Source organism: Meriones unguiculatus, chromosome 12, assembly GCF_030254825.1.
Source record: "Meriones unguiculatus strain TT.TT164.6M chromosome 12, Bangor_MerUng_6.1, whole genome shotgun sequence".
Classification (NCBI taxonomy): Eukaryota; Metazoa; Chordata; class Mammalia; order Rodentia; family Muridae; genus Meriones; species Meriones unguiculatus.
The window spans coordinates 172369-191102 of record NC_083360.1 but is presented as its reverse complement, the minus strand read 5'-3'; the positions used below and the strand labels follow the sequence as shown (position 1 = coordinate 191102).

The 18734-nt window shown below is 36.4% G+C and overlaps 1 protein-coding gene across 4 annotated transcripts in view; it reads left to right on the top strand.

The window, feature by feature from the left end:
• Ube2k (ubiquitin conjugating enzyme E2 K) overlaps positions 1-18734 on the top strand; it is a 61362-nt gene that overhangs the window by 25046 nt on the left and 17582 nt on the right. For 3 of the 4 annotated variants that reach the window (XM_021658708.2, XM_060365263.1, XM_060365264.1), the window contains exons 2-3: positions 3324-3417; positions 9748-9806. In XM_021658708.2, coding sequence (XP_021514383.1) covers positions 3324-3417; positions 9748-9806 — 153 coding nt within the window. The remainder of the gene's footprint in view (positions 1-3323; positions 3418-9747; positions 9807-18734) is intronic. The other variant, XM_060365265.1, reaches the window with a different exon arrangement.

The following is an 18734-nucleotide window of genomic DNA, read 5'->3' as shown; positions in this document are numbered from 1 at the left end:
CATCCTCCTTCTACCTCCCTAGTTTTGGGATCAGACCCAGCCAGGACTTCATGCGTTCTAGGTACCCTTACTAACTGAGCTGTGTCCCAGCCCAGAATTCTGCACTTTCTCGTTAGCAATGTGTTTCATTTATTTTAGTTCATGTAGATTATCTTCAGTGTTCTATGCTGTTTTGCTCTATTTTAATAGTAACTACATTGCTTGCTAGGAGCTGTATCTTTTATCTTCCCTTTTTGCTTTTTGAGACATGGTTTCTCTGGCTGTCCTGGGACTTGCTATATAGCTTCAAACTCAGAGAAGTGCCTGCATCTGCCTTCTGATGCTGGGATTAAAGGTATGCACCACCATGCCTGGCCATCTATTTTGTGTTAGGAATTAGTAATGCTTTGTAGATCCAAATGACATCAGAAAGACCAAGACTGCTAGAACTCCTGCCTTTTGCTGAATTGTTAGAAGAAAGCTATAGAAAACAGCTTTGCATTTGTCCTCACTAAGATGTAGTGCCAAAGTAACACACTCAAGGTTCCCTGTGTAAGCTATAGCTTTGCCCTGCTTGTTGCATTCTTTATGGGTAACACTTTGTTTGTTTGTTTTTGTTTTTTTTTTTAAGAAATTAATGTTTCCATTCTTAGAAATGTGAAATAAATTACAAAGATTATTTGAAATAATCAAAGATTATTTGTTGTTAAGCAAAGGGTGTGACGATGCAGTGTGTGCTTAGGAAACCCATCTACTCAGAACAGTACTGGTGATGTCTTACCTAGGGTACCCAAGGGTTCTGGGATTGAGCCCAGCACCACCACTATCTCTCTTTTAAAACAATAAAGACCAAAAAACTTTAGTAAAATTTGTTATCAAAATGATTGTAAGACAGGCACTCTCATTTTAATAAAATTGAGAGTTACAGTTGCAGTGGCATTCCCCAAACTAATAGCACAAGTCAGGGACAAAAGCAGGATTCAGCATTTGATTCCAGAGGCCATGCTTTTCTGCTGTTGTTGTTTCTTGCTATTGTCTATGTTTCCTAATGTACCTGAGTCACAGACTGAGATATTTTTTTTTTAGACTGAGATTTTAAGTCAGGCTGTGTGGGTAGTGGGAGGTTTTGATTGTGAAATAATTGGATGTTTAAATCAAACTGAAGATAGAAAGAGTAATTATTATCTTGATAAAGAATTGAGTTGTGAAAAGTCATGTTTTTAACTTTTCATTTTCTTTTTATCTTTACTTACCTGCAGATAAAGACCCTACTCTAGACCATGTAGAATGCTTCTTTATAATGGGATTCATCATGGTGATGTTATTTTCTTGAGCTGATTTAGTAAATCCTTCATATACTAGTAGTGTTCTTTCTATGGAGTGAAAAAAAAGATTCATTTTTTCACCTCTGAATTATAATCTGGGGGTGATACGGACAGATAAGGACAGGTATAAAGTTATTAATTATTTACTTAGCATTTTACTAATCAGAGAATTGGGACAGTTGTAAGAAAGCAGTTTTCTAGTTAATTACCTTCTCTTTCTTCTTTGAAAACAACTCTAAGCCGGGCTCAGTGGTACACACCTGTAGTCCCAGCACTCAGGCAGGCTGAGCTCTGAGTTTGAAGCCAGCCTGTTCTACAAAGTGAGTCCAGGACAGCTGGGGCTACACAGAGAAACCCTGTCTCGAAAAGAAACAAAACAAAACCCCAAGACTAATTAGATCTTTCATTACCGTACCATTTTAGTGTTATTACTTCATTTTAGATCTGAGATTGATTGTTAGATGCTATGTAGTAATCTTTGAAAGCACTGATGATGTACCATACTGCTTTGCTTAGAAATCTTAGTGGGAGAAATGAGGTATGAAGTTGATATTTGTGGCTGCTTAATTGGTTGGTAAAACTCTGCCTCCAGTTTTTTAACATTCACTCTTACACATAACAAATTATTTTTACTAAAATACACATTTCCTCCTCCACCACAAATACAAAGAGTACTAATTTCCTAGAATACAGGAAGACTGTTCACATGTATATTTATCATTAATAATCATTCTTTGAACAAAAATATTTTGAAGAAAAATGAGATACTGTCATCTGGTAGAAAAAAGTTATGAAAGAAACCAGTACCAATTAGAATGCTTTTAGAATGCATTAAAGTAATTTTTCTATCTTGTGTTTTTTTTTTTTTTTAAATATTATGAATGATGAACACTTAAGTTGGATTTTGAGTTACATACTGTTTCTATACTAAAAGTATTTGTTATACACAAAAGGTAAAACTGGCTGGTGGTTTTTATAAGAGGTGAAAAGAAGATGCTAAAGACCTTAAACAATAGTCATTATTGTTGTTCTGTTCATTGAGAAGTTGCTTCTAAAAGCCAACAAATTTATTTATTGAAATCTTTGTGAGCCTTTCTTTCATAAATGTTAGGTATGTTACTTACATAAAAATAGAGAATTCAAATTAAAATAAACTTGTATTTTAGGGGTTTAGTTTTCAATTGAGAAAACTGGTAAATTAATGTTCTGCATATAGATCAATAAGGTAACAGTAAAGGCACAAGATGGTAAATGGAAAGAGTTTATTTGCAGGCAGATAGATCCGTTAGAAGTGAATGCTATTGTGAATCACATTGGGTCATTTTTCTGAATTATTTAAGGTGGTCATGACTATTGAGGATGGCCTGTCACAAGGTTATGAAGAATGCGTTGAGAAGCATTAAGTGCAAAATAAGTAGAGATAAATTTAAAGTAGGTTTGTTTTAGTCTGAAGGTAGTTGTCACTAAAGTGAAACAAAAATAAATAGAAGGCATTAGAAGATTTTAGTAAGACATTTAGGATTTTATCATGGAAAGAAATGCTATGCCTAGAGTGTTTATCATTGTGGTTGGTGGTATAGTAAGTAATTTAATCAGTTAATTAAATATTTAGAATTGTTATGATTAATTCAAATGGGAGCTTATTGCCTAAATGGCTTTTACCTACCATAAATTTTCTTGTGATTGGCTAGACAAGTATAGAGACAGCATCTTAGCAGTCAACTGCAGAAAAAGAGCATGCATTGAATTGGCCAACAAAAAATAATTTGTCTCTAATAAAATTCTATAAGGTCAATAAACAATTGCACTCTTGTTCAAATTGGTACTATTTTATTATAAATATTGAAGTTAAAATGTTTGTTTAAAAGATTTTTAGGTCTTAGAACAGCATAGACTTGTTTTACTAAAGTAGATAATCAAACATGAGAAATGGGTTTTAAATTTTTTAATAGGTAATATTTTAAAATAGGCTTTCTTCTTGCTGGTATAACTAACATTTATTTTCTGTTTATTTTTAAGACGAGCAAAAATCAAATTAAAGTAGATCTTGTAGATGAGAATTTTACAGAATTAAGAGGAGAAATAGCAGGACCTCCAGACACACCATATGAAGGCAAGTACTTTTTTCTGTATCAAAATATTGTGCGTATTAGAACTTGTCTGAAACATTGAGTCAGAGTAATCTTGAGCATCTATTGATAAAATTCATGGAAGATAATTTTATTTGGCTTAGGGTATATTGAAGTTTTTAAAATGATAATACATTTTGACAGTAACTGGACTGATTTTTCTTACTGAGTTCTAGCTGATTTAAAAAAAAATTATCAAATAAATATAGCAGAGCCAGGTTACAGGTCTTGCAGGCTTAAAATTTAACATTCCATATGTCTTATTTTGCTATGCTGTAAAACTTCTTTCTTTATCTTGTTTCCAATTCTGTTGTTTAAAGCAGCCACATATTTATAGCATAAATGTAGAAAGAATATTAAGTCAGATACCCTGGATACCCTGGATATAATTAATAGCAAACCTTGTCTTAACTTTTTGACTAATAAGATGGTGGTTTTGCTTTTAAAGCTCTCCCTCCAGGGGCTGGAGAGACAGTGGTTAAGAGCACTGGCTGCTCTTCAGAAGACTCAGGTTCAATTCTCAGTACCCACATGGCAGATCACAACTGTTCTAGGGGCTCTCACACCCTCACACAAACATACATGCAGTCAAAACAGCGATGCACATAAGTAAATAAACAAAACTCCCCCTTCCCATTACTTCGTAAACATTTGGTAACATATTTTTATAGGTTGTTATCCAAATACTTAATTTCTTTATTTAAAACTACTTTTAGTAATTATTTTAAAGAATACAAAAAAGGAAATAGCTTTGCTGATTTTCCATATTCATTAATTATGATTTTAGCTTCTTACTTTAGAATCTGGAATTAAGTATATGATGAAGGAAGAAATTGGCATTTGGATTTCTTAGACAGATCTTCTTTAATGAGTATTGCAGATTTGGGTTGTGTAGAACAACCATGACTTTTGCATATTACATAATGACAATTCAAATATTTGTTTAATAGAAAGCATATGTAGTAGCATTTCCTTGTAAGAGCACTACATGTATTTTCTTACTCAGTTTCACCATATTACAAGGTAAGTATAATAAAAGTATAGTAATCCCTGTTTAATGGACAAATTTGAACTTAGAGAATTTAAGCCATTTGTCTAAGGTCAGACATCTTAAGTGGAACAGCTGGGATTTGGTTTGCCTTTGACTTCAAAGCCTGTGCTTTTAATAACTTTCTGTTTTTGATTAAATCAGGATTCACCGAGTACTGGAAGTGGTGCTTACGGCTACTTTAAGTGGAGTGCTCTCTGTAGTCTGGAATGAAGTTCAGTTCAGAGAACTCAGTATTTGGCAGTTTTTCATTTAAAATCTTAAAAGCTCATAGAATATCATAAAACTATCATCAATTTTTTTTTTTTTTTTTTTTTTGGAGACAGGATTTTTCTCTCCTGGACTTGCTTTGTAGACAAACTCAGAGATCTACTTCCTCTGTCTCCCAAGTTCTGGGATTAAAGATGTGTGCCACCACTGCCTGGCTTTTTGTTGGTTTTTGAAACAGGTTTTCTTTGTAGTTCCAGCTGTCCTCAACTCTCAGCAGTCCTCCTTCAATTTGCCAGTGTGAGTCACCTTTACCTGGCGTTCATTTCTCTTTCCCTCTACTCTCTTGCCTCCCCTCTGATTTTTTGAGATAAGTTCTGTGGCCTAAGCTGTCCTCTGACTGCCAGCTGTGGCTGCTTCTAAGCTCCTGCTTCTGTTTTCCAGTTGCAGGGCTCACAGGCACAACCCATAGATCTCCAATTCTGAAGTGTGAAAAATCATATTGCTATTTATTCCATTTCTACTAGTATGTCTGGCTTGTTGCATGTGTTTTATGTGATTTTTTTTTTTTTTAAGTCAGAATCTCACTGTGTACCCCTGTTGGCCTGTATGTAGACCAGGCTGGCATTGAATTCAGAGATATCTGCCTGCCTGTTGCAGGTGCTGGGATTAAAGGCATGTATCACTGCATCTGGCTCATTTAGTTCTCTTGAAATCCATTAGTGGAGAAGATCTTAATTATCTTATCAAAACATCTTAGTAGCAAATATTGTTTAGATCCCCTAGCTTCTTTAATGGCAGGTACTATAATTGTGGTGTTTTCATCATCTATCCATTCATTCATTCATTCATTCATTCATTCATTCATATATTTATGTGGTACTGAGGACCAAATTCAAAGCCTTATGCTTGTTCCCAAGCGGTTATAAACTGTGCTACATCTTCAACCCTATATTGTTCCTGAAGTGCTTTTTGAGATTTTTTTTTTTTTTGAAACACAGTTTCTCTGGGTAGCCTTGGGTGGCCTAGACTTGCTTTGTAGACCTCGAACTCACAGAGATCATCTACTTGCCTCTCTGTCTCCCAGAGTGCTGGTATTATATGTGTGTGCTACTACGCCCAGCTTGTTCAGATATTTTTTTAAAAATGATTTATTTATTTTATATATATGAACACTGTTTTCATGCACAGCAGAAGAGGGAATGAGATTCCATTATAGATAGTTGAAAGCCACCATGTGGTTGCTGGGAATTGAACTCAGGTCCTCTGGAGGAGCAGCCAGTGCTCTTAACTGCTGAGCCATCTCTCTAGCCCTTGTGTTCAGACATTTTTAAAATTCAAGAAATAGTATTTTTATTCTAGAGCTCTTCCAGTAAACATAATACTCAGGGACCCCTTAATTTCAGTGGCTAGACTGTTACCTTGTTAGCAGTGATTCATAAATATGTGAACTTGTAAAAATTGGGTAATAATTTTTCTTAGAGTAAGATAAAACATTCCATATTTGCTAGAAACAAGTTATTTGTTTTTCTGTAACTGCTTCAAAGTAAAAACATTTTTATTAGCTTTTATATGATTTAGGAGCATGTACTTGAAGAGTAGATTATTTTTAAAATATGTTTTTATCCTAAAACTCAAAGTGAAACTAGTAGAAAATTATTACCATTTATGTCATTAACTTTTCCTTCTGAATATAAGCATAAATGAAAGAAGTCTTGTTGTGGTTTGTTTGTTTTCTTCTTGCTGCTTATTTGGAGATGAGCTGGGCATAGAACCTAGGCCAGTGTGCTTGCTGGGCAGGCACAACTCCGAGCTTTTTCTCCACGGTCTGCTGTTGTTTTTGGTTTAAATTTAAAGCTAAAGCAAAGGTTAACTCATAAAATATTCATTTATATTATCATTAAAAAGCAGTCTTATGTTTTAAAAACGTTCAGATTTTTAAGGAGAAAATGGAAAATTGCCATATTACATTTCACTACTCAGTTTTCTTAACTTCCTTTTCTAAAAAACTCAGTGGTAAAGAATTAATTTAGTTATTTTTGCCTGAAAGTTTTTTCAAATTTGTCAAATTTAAATGGGCAGTTCAGTAATTCTCATATACTTCCTTTCTTCTCTTTGGAAGAAGTTAAAGGTCACAGTTTTTTCTTTGGCTATAATGGCTCATGCTTGTAACCCTTGCGTTTGGGAGGGTGAGGATTGCTATGAATTCAGGGCCACTCTTTGGAGAAGTGAGACCCAGGTATGACTAAATACAGAGAGTGTGTTTCATATACCCTACCACCATCACCCCAAGGAGATAAGAGAAAAAAGTTGGTAATGTTTCATAATTTGTGGTTATTCTTAAACTTGTGTGTAATGAGGACTGGAGGATGGCTCAGCAGTTGAGAGCACAGGCTATTCTTCCAGTGGACCCAGGTTCAATTCCCAGCACCCACATGACTGCTTACACCTATCAGTAATTCTAGTTCCAGAGCTTCTGACACCCTCACACAGATATACATGTAGGTGAAAAACTTAGAAACATAAAACTAGATTAAAAGAAAAAAAGTTATGTGTGCTAGCATGTCTGTAGTTAGGCTATTTAGGAGAATGAGATGGAAAAATTACATGAGGCTAAGAGTTCAAGGCTAGCTCAGGAAACATAGCAAGACCTGGTTTCTAAAACCAAGCAACAGAAAACACAAATAGAATAAAAAGTAAATGTATTCTTCAAGAGGTAAATGTTTTATGTTGAAGGTTGTTGTGTATAATGCTTATAAAAGTCTTAGCTATTCAGTGATGGGGCCACTTATATGACTGTGGGCTTTTGAGATCACATTACCCAGTGACAGAGCTGCCTTACTGTTGTAGGATATTTGCAAGGTGAGGTCACTTACTGATGCACTGCTAAAGGCCATTCTCAGACTAGAAATTACTGTACGCCATGGCTGATCCTACAATGATTTTGTATGAAAGTTGGTGATTAATGCTTGACAAACCAGTGTGACATGGAGTAGATTTTGAGAACTCCACAATCTAACAGTGTTTATATATCATGTCTGGGTTCTCTGCTCCTAAATTTTTTAAAGTATTTAAGAAGAAAGAGCTTTGTGACAGATATTAAAATGCCGCTATGAAGTTTAGTCAGAAACACAGAGAATCTTAGAAGGGCCCATGTGGGATACACCACATGTGTGCTGGAGCCATTTTCTTGTGCGGGTATAATCTGTGCTTTTACTTTCACTTTCAGTAAACCTATATTTTTTTAATACTAAAAAAGAAAAAAGATGGGTCTACATTTTATTTAAGCAAAATACCTATATTTCGAGTTGTTATTTATAATTTGTAATATAAATGGTCTCTATATTTACAAAATTCTCTTAAGTACCTTTCTCTTACCTGTCTTTTTTCTTCTGTTCTGACTTCTTTTCTTTACCTATCACTATTACCATAGGTTCTTGATTCAGGCATTTTGTTCAGTTCATATATCATTTAATAGAGGGGCGTCTAACAAAAAGAATGATGAGGCAAAAAGAATTGGAATCAGAATATTTTTGAAGGAAAAGAATGCTATTGCATTCCTGTAATCCCAGCACTTAGAAAGCTGAGGCAGGAGTAATACAGGTTTAGGACCACCTGGGCTAAATAGTGAGACCTTGGGGTATGTGAGGTGGGGGGAGGTGGATGTTGCTTAAAGAACTTGGGTATCAGTAAAATGCTCTTTTATTTTTTTCTGAAATCCAAATGCATACATTCATGGCAGTGAGAAAGGTAGATCAAAAGGACTCCAGATATAGTGACAATTTAAAAATTTTAAGAGCTGAATGTTTGATAATAATGCCACTAGCACATCTCTGTGTTACTTTTCACATGCATATGAAGGAATGATACTGTAATGAAATCTGTATCAATTGAAATAAAACCTTGATTAAGTAACTCATTCAATAATATGACAGGATTTATTTATCTATCTATCTATCTATTTATTTATTTATTTAGTTTATTCCTTGATTAGTAGAACAAGCCCTTAGTTTCATGGAGTTACGGGTTTTTTTTTTTTTTTTTTTTTTTTAATACTTCAGTTGTGAGATCCTAGCTACATTACCCTTCCTCCAGTTCCCAAATGCTTGTTTAACTTCTGGTTGTTCAAGATAGTTTCAGAACCAAACAGAATATTGTTTTTTTGTTTATACAAATTATTGCTAGTTAGTAGTCTTCGGAGAGAGGATAGTGCTGTGTGTCTTAGCCTGTTTCTTATTTTCTTTAACTTTGTTTTGAAAATTTAAATCAAGGATTGACATCCAATTTAGAGACACAAGTTAATCCTTTTTGTTTTGAGATAGGTCTCATGTAGTTCATGCTATTCTTGATGTTTCTGTGAAGCCACGATGGGTCTTGGGTTCCTGGTTTTCTCTTATCTATACTGTTCACGTGCTAGGGTTACAGCTGTATGACACCATGTCTTTCCTTAGGGGATAAATGGTAAGATTGAAACTTTTTTTTTTCCCCTGCTGTCCTGGAACGCCCTCTGTAGACCAGGCTGGCCTCATTCTAGAGATCCTCCTGCCTCTGCCTCCCAAGTACTGGGATTAAAGGGCTGTGCCACCACCGCTTGGCGAGATTGAGACTTTGTTGGAGAGAACTGGCTAAGAGAGTTCCTTTTGTTAGTGACATCTGTGTCCTTTGTCTCTGTGCTTTCTTGTACTTTCTTTTTTTTAACCCTCTATTTTCTGTCAACATCTCTTACATTGTGGGCTAGAGAAAACAAAACCACTGAGCCTTATGCTACTAATTAATGATTATGTATTTGACATTGGGTTGTCTATAGAGTTAATGTATTTGTGTGTCTCTACCTCTGTTGCTGTTAAACTAGTATTATATACAATAGAATTTTTTGTGCTTTTAATTTTCTTATATAAGGTCTTGATTTCGATTGTTTTATTTTGGGATGTTAATTTTTTTCAGCACTCAGTGTAAAATTATACATATTTTGAAACAGTTTTTTAGTGTATTTGGTTTCACATACTTGAGCAGCATTCTTAAATTTGTTCTCCTACTCCTCCCCCCCTTTTTTTTTTAGGTGGAAGATATCAACTAGAGATTAAAATACCAGAAACATATCCATTTAATCCCCCTAAGGTATTGTAAGCCTGTTTTTATGCATGGCATTTTAAAATATTTTATATTTCTTAACTCACCTAATTAATTGAATATTAATGTGTTTTAGTACTTATTAAAGTTATAACTTTCTGACTTAAATGTGAATATATAGTGGACAAGATTTCAGGCACTGGTCAATGGTTTGCTGTTGAAGTTAGAATGAAAAGAAAGTTTACTAAAGGTAATTGTTGATGGCTATATATTGGAGTATAATTTATATTTCATAATGGCCCAAATACTAGAGTTAGGTAATTAGCTGTATAGTCAGATTTAGAGAGAGGCTCTTGTTTTAAATAAATGCTGTTTAAAGAAGTATATATTCTGCATTCATTTAGAATTTATTTGAAGGCCAGAGATTAGCTAGCTCATTGGTAGAGTACTTTGCTTGCATGTGTTAGACCTTGTGTTCTGTTTGCATTACTGCCAAAATGAAAAAACAAAATACACATACAAAAAAAAAAGAAAGAAAGAAAAAAGAAGATATTGAGTACATTGTGCTAAGAAATATATCAGCAAGACTCCCTGCCTTTTTTTTTTTTTTCTTCAAGACATATGTGTTCTGTCTTTATGATCACCAGAAGGAATTATAACCCATTATTCATGTTTGTGAGCCACCATGTGAGTGCTGGGAATTAAACTCAGAACCTCTTAAAAGAGCAGCCAGTGCTTTTAATTGCTAAGCCATCTCTCTAGTCCCTTTATACTTTCTGCTTTTATGGAGCTCACATTGTAGAAAACAAAAAGTCCTTATTTCCATTGTGATGAATATTGAGAAATAATGGTGCTATTCTAGGATTGTGTGTAACAAGGAAACCTAGTCTAAACTTAAGATTTTTGACTAAATCAGCATCCTTAATACCTTTACATTTATAACCATTTTTTACTTTTATTAATTACAGTTTATTCACTTTGTATTTATAACCATTTTTTAGTCATTCAGTTATTACTTTCTTGTTTTGTCTATCGTGATCAGCTGTCCATCTTTGTTACTCCTACTCATTCATTGTGCTGTTGGGTAAATGTTCCTAAAGAAAAGTGCTGATCATCTTTCTTTGCTAATAGTGTTGAAACTCCTTATCCTGGTACTTACAGCTTCCTACAGCTGGATCTCAGTTTTTTTTTTTCTATCAGTCTTTTGTCTTTTATTCATATGTATGTGGGTCTCATTTTCCAGTCTGGATTATTTGCAGTTTGTAGATAGATGCTTATTTTTGTATGCTGTCTTCTGTTTTCACTTGAGTCTTTATTCATATTATTTGAAATTCTGGTTTTCTTTTAAGCTGTGGGTAAAGTAAATATATCTCTGTAAACTGTACGCAACAACACTTCTTTTTCAGCTTTTATGTAAAAAAAAATTAACAGATTTTTGTTTGTTTGTTTGGTCTGTCTCTCTGTCTCTAGGATTTCACTAGGTAGACCACGTCCTCGAATTCAGAGATCTGCCTGCCTCTGCCTCCTGGAAAATGGGTTTAAAGGTATCTGTCTCCATGCCTAGTTAAGAGGATACATTTTTATTCATCCATCTATCTGTCCATCTGTCTGTCTGTCTGTCTGTCTGTCTGTCTGTCTATCTATCTATCTATCTATCTATCTATCTATCTATCTATCTATCTTCTATCTATCTATTTTTAATTGTGTATCAGTGTAAAAATGTACACATGAAGTGTGGATTCTTGAAGATTCTAGAAAAGGACTTGAGTCCTCTGAGTGGTTATGAGCTGCCTCATGTGGAATGCTGGCAACAAAACAGGTTCTTTACAAGATCAGCAAGCATTCTTTGTTAACCTTTTTTTATTTTTTAAGACCATGTAAATGTCTTATGCTGTACCGTATGCATGCGTGCCCACAGAATCCGGAAGAGGGCATCCCCTGGAACTGGAGTTAGAGACAATTGTAAAGTGCCATGTGGTTGCTGGGAACTGAACTTGGGTTCATAAGAACAGCCAGTGCTCTTAATCTCTAAGCCATCTTGACAGCCCTCCATTGAACATTGTTAACCTCTGAGCTGACTGTGTACCCCCCCCCCCCCCATTCTTTTTCTTTTTCTTTTTCTTTTTGCTTTGAGACAGTATCTTACTGTGCAACTCTGACTTGCTTGGAACTTTGTATATCATGTGGCTTTCAACTCCCAGAGATCATTTCCCTGTGCCTTTAAACCCAGATACTGGGTTTAAAGGCATACATGAGCATGCTGTTTTGTTCTTAAAGATTTGTGCATGTGTGTATATAAGTGTGTATGCACATGTATATGTACATCACCACATTTGGTTTACACTGAGGTAAGCCCAGCTCCCTGCATTCTTGGCAGGCACTCTAGAGCTATATTCCCAGCCCCCTTAGTATTATGCAGTAGAATTAAGTATATTCACACTTTGTGTAACCATAACCAGAATTTTTTCATCTTCCTAAAATGAAATATGTTCATTAAACAGTAATTCTGTAGTTACTTTCAGCTTTTGAAAAAGTGCTGGTTAGCTGGGCATGGTGGTACATGCCTTTTACCCCAGCCCAATGGAGGCAAAAATTTGAGTTCCAGGCCAACCTGGGCCAGGACATCTAGAATTTTATAATAAAGGGGGTCCTGTCTTTTAAAACAATCCCTCACCCCACCCCACCCTCCAAAAAGCAAAGCAAAACAATTGTTTTTTTCTTCAGTATCTATGAATTTGACTGTTCAGGGTACCTTTTATAAGGCAAATCACAGTGTTTGCTCCTTGATGTCTGTCCTTAGCATTTTGTTGTCTCTGTTCATCCATGTTGTAACATGTCAGCATTTTCTTCCTTTTTAATGTTTAGTGTTTCATTCATTGTATGCTCCTATTCCACCTTGTTTATCTATTCACGTAAGTGGAGCGTAACATAATTTATTTGCTTATGTACCATATATGCACAAACACTGCTAATGCAAGGCTGAGGTACACACATTGATATTTGTTAAAGGACAAACTGTGGGAGTTGTTTGTTTTTCTACCACTTGGGGTCCAGGGATCAAACAAGTTGTAGAACTTGGTTTGTCCTCTGAGCCAACTGGTTGGTTAGTCCCTGGGTTTTTTGTTTGTTTTGAGACAGTGTCGCGCTATGTATCCTTGACTGACCTGGAACTCATGGGGACCTGCCTGCCTTTGTCTCCTGAATAAAGATGTATGCTTGGAATAAAGGTGTATGCCTAGTGGGTTTTGTTTTTGCGAAGGTCTTTCCCTATGTTGCCTGTGTTGGTCTTGAATTCCCAGACTCAAGCAGTACTCCTACTTCAGCTTCTGGATTAGTTCATATGGTTTATTGTATTTTTTTTCCCCATACAGAAAAGTAAGGAAGAAATAAGCTTTATAGCCATTGCATTTTCAGTATTAGATGATAGTGATAAGTAACATTCATCTGTGCTAAGAGTTTTTTTAAAAAAATTTCCTGTAACAGCCTTTCTCTCCAATAGGTGAGAGAAATTGGGCTAAGAGAGGTTGGCTAGTGTCCAGATTCCGTGAGCTTTTTGGTAGTCTGTGTGAACAAAATACCTCCCCACCCCCCTAAGGGGTTATGTAATTCAGACTCAGGTCTTTATCCTTTTCAAGCAATTGCTTTTTACCACTGTCCCATTTCATTTTCTTTTATATTGTTAAGTTCAGGTTAAACATGGGCCCTTGTGCCTACTAGGCAAATGTTATTCCCTAGGCTTTCTTCTTGAGGTAATAAAAATAATTTGGAAATTGGATACTGGTGGGCTGGAGATAGAGCTGTGTGAACCCCCAGTTCGTATGAGCAGCTCAATACTGGACTAGCTGGTATAGCTATTTGAGCACTTGCCAGTGTAAGTCTGTGTTTGATTACCAACATCACTACTAAACAAGAATGTGGTTGTGTAACCACACCAAGTATTTGAAAATTTGACCCTATCTCCACTTTTGGGTAATCTTTGACATGTAATTTATGGTCTTAAAAATGGTAAGCAAGCAATCTATCATTGAACCCAGCTGTACACCCTAATGAAATGAATTATGCTAAGATATTTTGCCTCTGTGGTTTGTAACTGTGACAAAGGAGTTGCAGAGCCTTGATTTTTTAATCACAGAAGAGACCTACCTATGGTCTCTTCATGTTTCACCTGTGGCCAATCACAGTTTATGAGTGTCATGGAAATATTCAGAATATTCCCTAATTTAAAAATTAACTTTATAATACATTGTTATAACCGTTCTGTTGCTATTAATTGCTTACTGTGCTTTATGTGTTTAATTTTATTATAAATGGATAGAAAATACAGCATACAATGGCTAGAGAGATGATGGCTCAGTGTTTTAAAAGCACTTGTTATTGCAGCAGACCAATTTTTTATTCCAGCATTCACATAGTGGCACATAGTTATATGTAATTTCAGTTCCAGGGGATGCAACACCCTCTTTTGTCCCTCATGAGTACATATAAACATGTAGGTAGAACACTCATACATACAAAATTAATACATTTTTGACTTGTTATTTTGAGGCTGGGTGTCACCAAGTCACTCTGGCTGTCCTGGAATTCACTTTGTAGATCAGGCTGGCCTTGACTCACCTTCCTTCTGTCTCCTGGGTTGTCTCCCTCCCTCCCTCTCTCTTTGTCTCTCTCTTAAAAAAAAAAAGTAGTACAGTGTTCAGTGCTTTGTGATTTTGAACATCTATACAGGCCTGCAGGGTAAACAGTCCTGCACTGTGTGGCTCAAATTTGAGAAAACATTGAGTACTTTGATTTATCTTTTTAAAATCTCCTTTAAAAAAAGATTCATTTATTTTATGTATGTTAGTGCTCTGTTTTCATACACCCCATAAGAGGGAATCAGATGCTGTTACAGATGGTTGTGAGCTACCATGTGGTTGCTGGGAATTGAACTCAGAACCTGTGGAAGAACAGTCAATGCTCCTAACTGCTGAGCCATCTCTCCAGCCCACTTTGGTTTATCTTTGGATCAAAAAAGTAATAGAAGAAAGTGAGATTCCCAGTGTTCTTTCTAGAGCCATATATGGAATTTATTTATTGTTTGTTTGTTTGTTTGTTTGAGGCAGGGTTTCTCTGTGTAGTCCTATCTGTCCTGGTCTTACTTTGTAGACCAGGCTGGCCTCGAACTCACAGAAATCTACCTGCCTTTGGCTATCACAGCGTTGGGTTTATAGGTGTGCACCACCGAGTCCGGCTCTGTATGATATATATTCTGTTAATGAGAAGAGTAACTTAATCAAATTATTTCAGTGATTTCTTTTATTATATATTAAATATAGGTTCTGTGTGTGTCCCCCCCTCCCGTGGTCTTAAAATATACCTTTTTGTTTTGTTTTTCAAAACAAGCTTTCTCTCTATAGCCGCGGCTGTCTGGAACCCGCTCTGTTGACCAGGCTCCCCTCCATCTCAGTTATCCACCTGCTTCTGCCTCTCAAGTAGCTGGGATTAAAGGCGTGTGTGGTGCCACCACCCAGCCAAAACATACTTTTAATATATGAAATAAGTAGTAAAAGTTTTTGTTTATGTGTATGGGTGTTTTGTGTGCATGTATGTATATAAACCACATGTATGAAGTACCCTTGGAAGTCAGAAGAGGGTTTGTGTCCCCAGGGACTAGAGTTAGAAATAGTTGTGAGGATGTGAGGAGGTTGTGGAGATGGCTCTGATTAAAAGCACTGGATGTTCTTTCAGAGACTCTGACTTTGAGCCCCAGCACCCATGTGGTGGCTCACAACCATGTGCAGCTCTGATTCCAGGGAGTCCAGTGCCTTCTTTGGTCTTCCTAATCACCAGGCACACACGGTGACAGATATACATACATGTATGCAAAATGTCCTTATACATTAAGATAAAACAATAATGATCTGAGCCTTTGGTGACTCTCTTTAAATGTAGTTCATTAATAAATATGTGAGTTCAAGGCCAGCCTGGTCTACAAAGTGAGGCCAGGACAGCCAAGGCTACACAGAGAAACCCTGTCTTGAAACTGCCCTTCCCCCCAAAATAGATAAATAAATGAAAAGAATCAAACATCTGGGTGTTCAGACTTGAACCCAGATTTTCTTGGAGAATGAACAGTTCTAGTAACCACTGGACCATTTTTCTAGCTGTGAAATTGTGTACTAAATAGTAATACTAATCTTTAATGAGCAGTCCTGCTTATTTTAAATAATATAGTGTTTTCTTTTATGTAAGTGAGCATTAAGTTGGATGGAATTGTGAACTTACATCGAATGTTAAATAGGAGCTGTAATATTTGTTGAATAAAAGAGTGAGGGAAGTGAGACCATATATTGTAGGAAGAGATAAAAATGCTGATGTTAGTTCTAAATAGAGATGGTTAACAATTTTTTTTCCTGCATATACAGTATTCCAATTTTTGTGTAGCAGCTGAATATTCCCGACAGCTAGTGAGTTTAGAATTTCTCACATGGTGCTAATACCACTTTTTATGTAAAAATAAGACTTGAATTGCTTTTATTAGTGTGTTATAGTACTAGAGAACTTATAAATCACTTAAATGTTTATCTTTCCTTTTGGCAGAGGGGTTCGAGACAAGGTTCCTATGTGTAACCCTGGCTGCCCTGGAGTTCACTCTGTAGACTAGGCTGGCCTCGAACTCATAGAGATCCACTTAACTCAGTGTCCTGAATGCTGGGATTAAAGTTGTGTACCACCACTACCTACTACACTTAAATGTTTTTCATTAGAGTAGAATATAACTCAAAAAAAAAAAAAGGCATTGTGTCACTGTACTGTACCCTAAAATTACAATTGCTGTGTGTTTATGATGCTTGTGGAGATCAGAGGATGACTTTTTAGATTGAATTCTCCATTTGTGTCTTTTCATGGGTTGTAGGGATTTGGGCAGGTGTTCAGGCCTCACGACATAAGTCCACCCGTGTGTGCACCCGCTGCTCCTCCCCCCTCCCCCCAGCACACACCCTGCCTGAGTCTAACAGGCAGTTCATAGTGCATTCCGGCACTTTGGGATCCAAGGCAGATGGGAGTTCTAGGGTAGCAAAAGCTGATAGTGGGGCCAAAACAAGCAAGCAAACAAGGAAAAGCTGGGGTAGTGTTTGACTATGTTGATCATGTTGGCTTTCTAGAAATACACCTTTCTCTGCCTACCAAGTGCGTGCCACCAGGTTTGGCTCAGCAAGATCATTGAGCCATCTCAGCAGTTCTTTATTTATTCGTTTGTTTCCTTATTTAAGACAAATTTTCACTACGTTTGGATGTTTACATGGCTTTCCTTGTAAATTATGCCTGCCTGGAACTCTTAGTAATCCACCTGCGGGTAAAAGCAGATCTGTCATGAGTCTTTATTATTTTAGAGAGTTTCTGGTAGCTCAGGCAGGCCTAGAACTCTACAAAGATAATGGTGACCTTTAACTTGTGATACTCCTCTTTCTACCTCCCAATTGCTGACCAATTACCTCCCAATTGTTCTGGGGTGTACTACCTACCTGCCTGTATTTGTTTGTTTGTTTTAAATTTCATCCCTGCCAATTTTGTTGTTGTTCACTTAGTTTAGGAATTATAGAAATGGGAGAAAGTGTATGGTGGATATCAGGTGGTTCTAGAACAATGGCACGGAAAGCATGTAGTTGCTTAGGGGTAGCATAAGGCCTATGAAAGGCAGAGCAAGAAAGGAGATTAAAAGCAATATGAAAAAAGAAATAGGGCATGGAATGCTAGCGTACACACCAATGTCTTATTAATCTGCTATTGCTGTACGGCCAGATGATAGTTGAGTGTCCTCCTGAAGAAAATTGTCTTTATTGGATCATCTACATTTAAAACTTTATTGGATCATCTAAATTTGCAATAGGAAATTACAACGACAGTATTAGAATTAACAATTTCATTGGTGGTTCTGTACATGTATTGCTTCAGCACATAATGTAGAGTTCTTGCCTTTACTATTCCCTGGGTTCTACATCTTAGACCTAACACCATGACTGTGTACACTCTGCAAGAACAAGAAGACACCATGTCCTGATATCACATAAACTACTTTTTCTGGCACCTTTAGCTGTGATTTAAAATTCTTCTTACAGAAGCTAGTTATGGTAGTGCAGCTTTAAAATCTACCCACGAGGCTGAGACAGAAGGATCCTGAGTTTGAGGTCATTATCTTAAAACAAAACAAAGAAAACAAAAAAAAACTCAAAGACTTCATTCTTATTGAAAAGGTTGAAGCACTGTAGTATTTCGGATTAGCTGGGTGTGGTGAAACACAACTTTAATCCCAGCATTGGGAAGACAGTCAGGCAGATCTCTGACTTTAAGCTTGAGGCCAGCATGATCTATATATTGAATTTCAGTTCTATCAGGATTACATAATGAATCTTTGTCTCAAAATAAATAACCAAAAAATACAGAATGCTATGCCTTGAGTTATTGCTGTTAATGTCAGTGATTATTTGATGCTATTATAAGTTTAATTTATCAAGTGGAAAGTTGTGGAATTTTGAGTTCATATCCCCCACCCCCAGGGTTTCTCTGTGTAGCCCTGGCTGTTCTGGAACTCACTGTGTAGACTAGGCTGGCTTTGAACTCACAAAGATTGGCCTGCCTCTGCTTCCCAAGTGCTGGGACTAAAGGCATGCTGCACCACCATTGCCCAGCATGTTCATATATCTTACCAGGAAATGGTTATTGTAAGACTGGGGAGATGGTCCAGGAGTTAAAAGCGCCTATTCTTCCAGAGAACCTGAGTTCAGTTCTAGTTACCCAGGTTAGGCAAATCACAATTTTCTGTAACACTAGTGTAACACACACACACACACACACACACACACACACACACACACACAAACAAAAAACAAAAATAAAAGAACAGCATAAATTAGATGGGCTGGAGAGATGGCTGAGCAGTTGAGAACACTGGCTGTTCTTCCATAGGACGCTGGTTCAATTTTTAGCACCCATGTG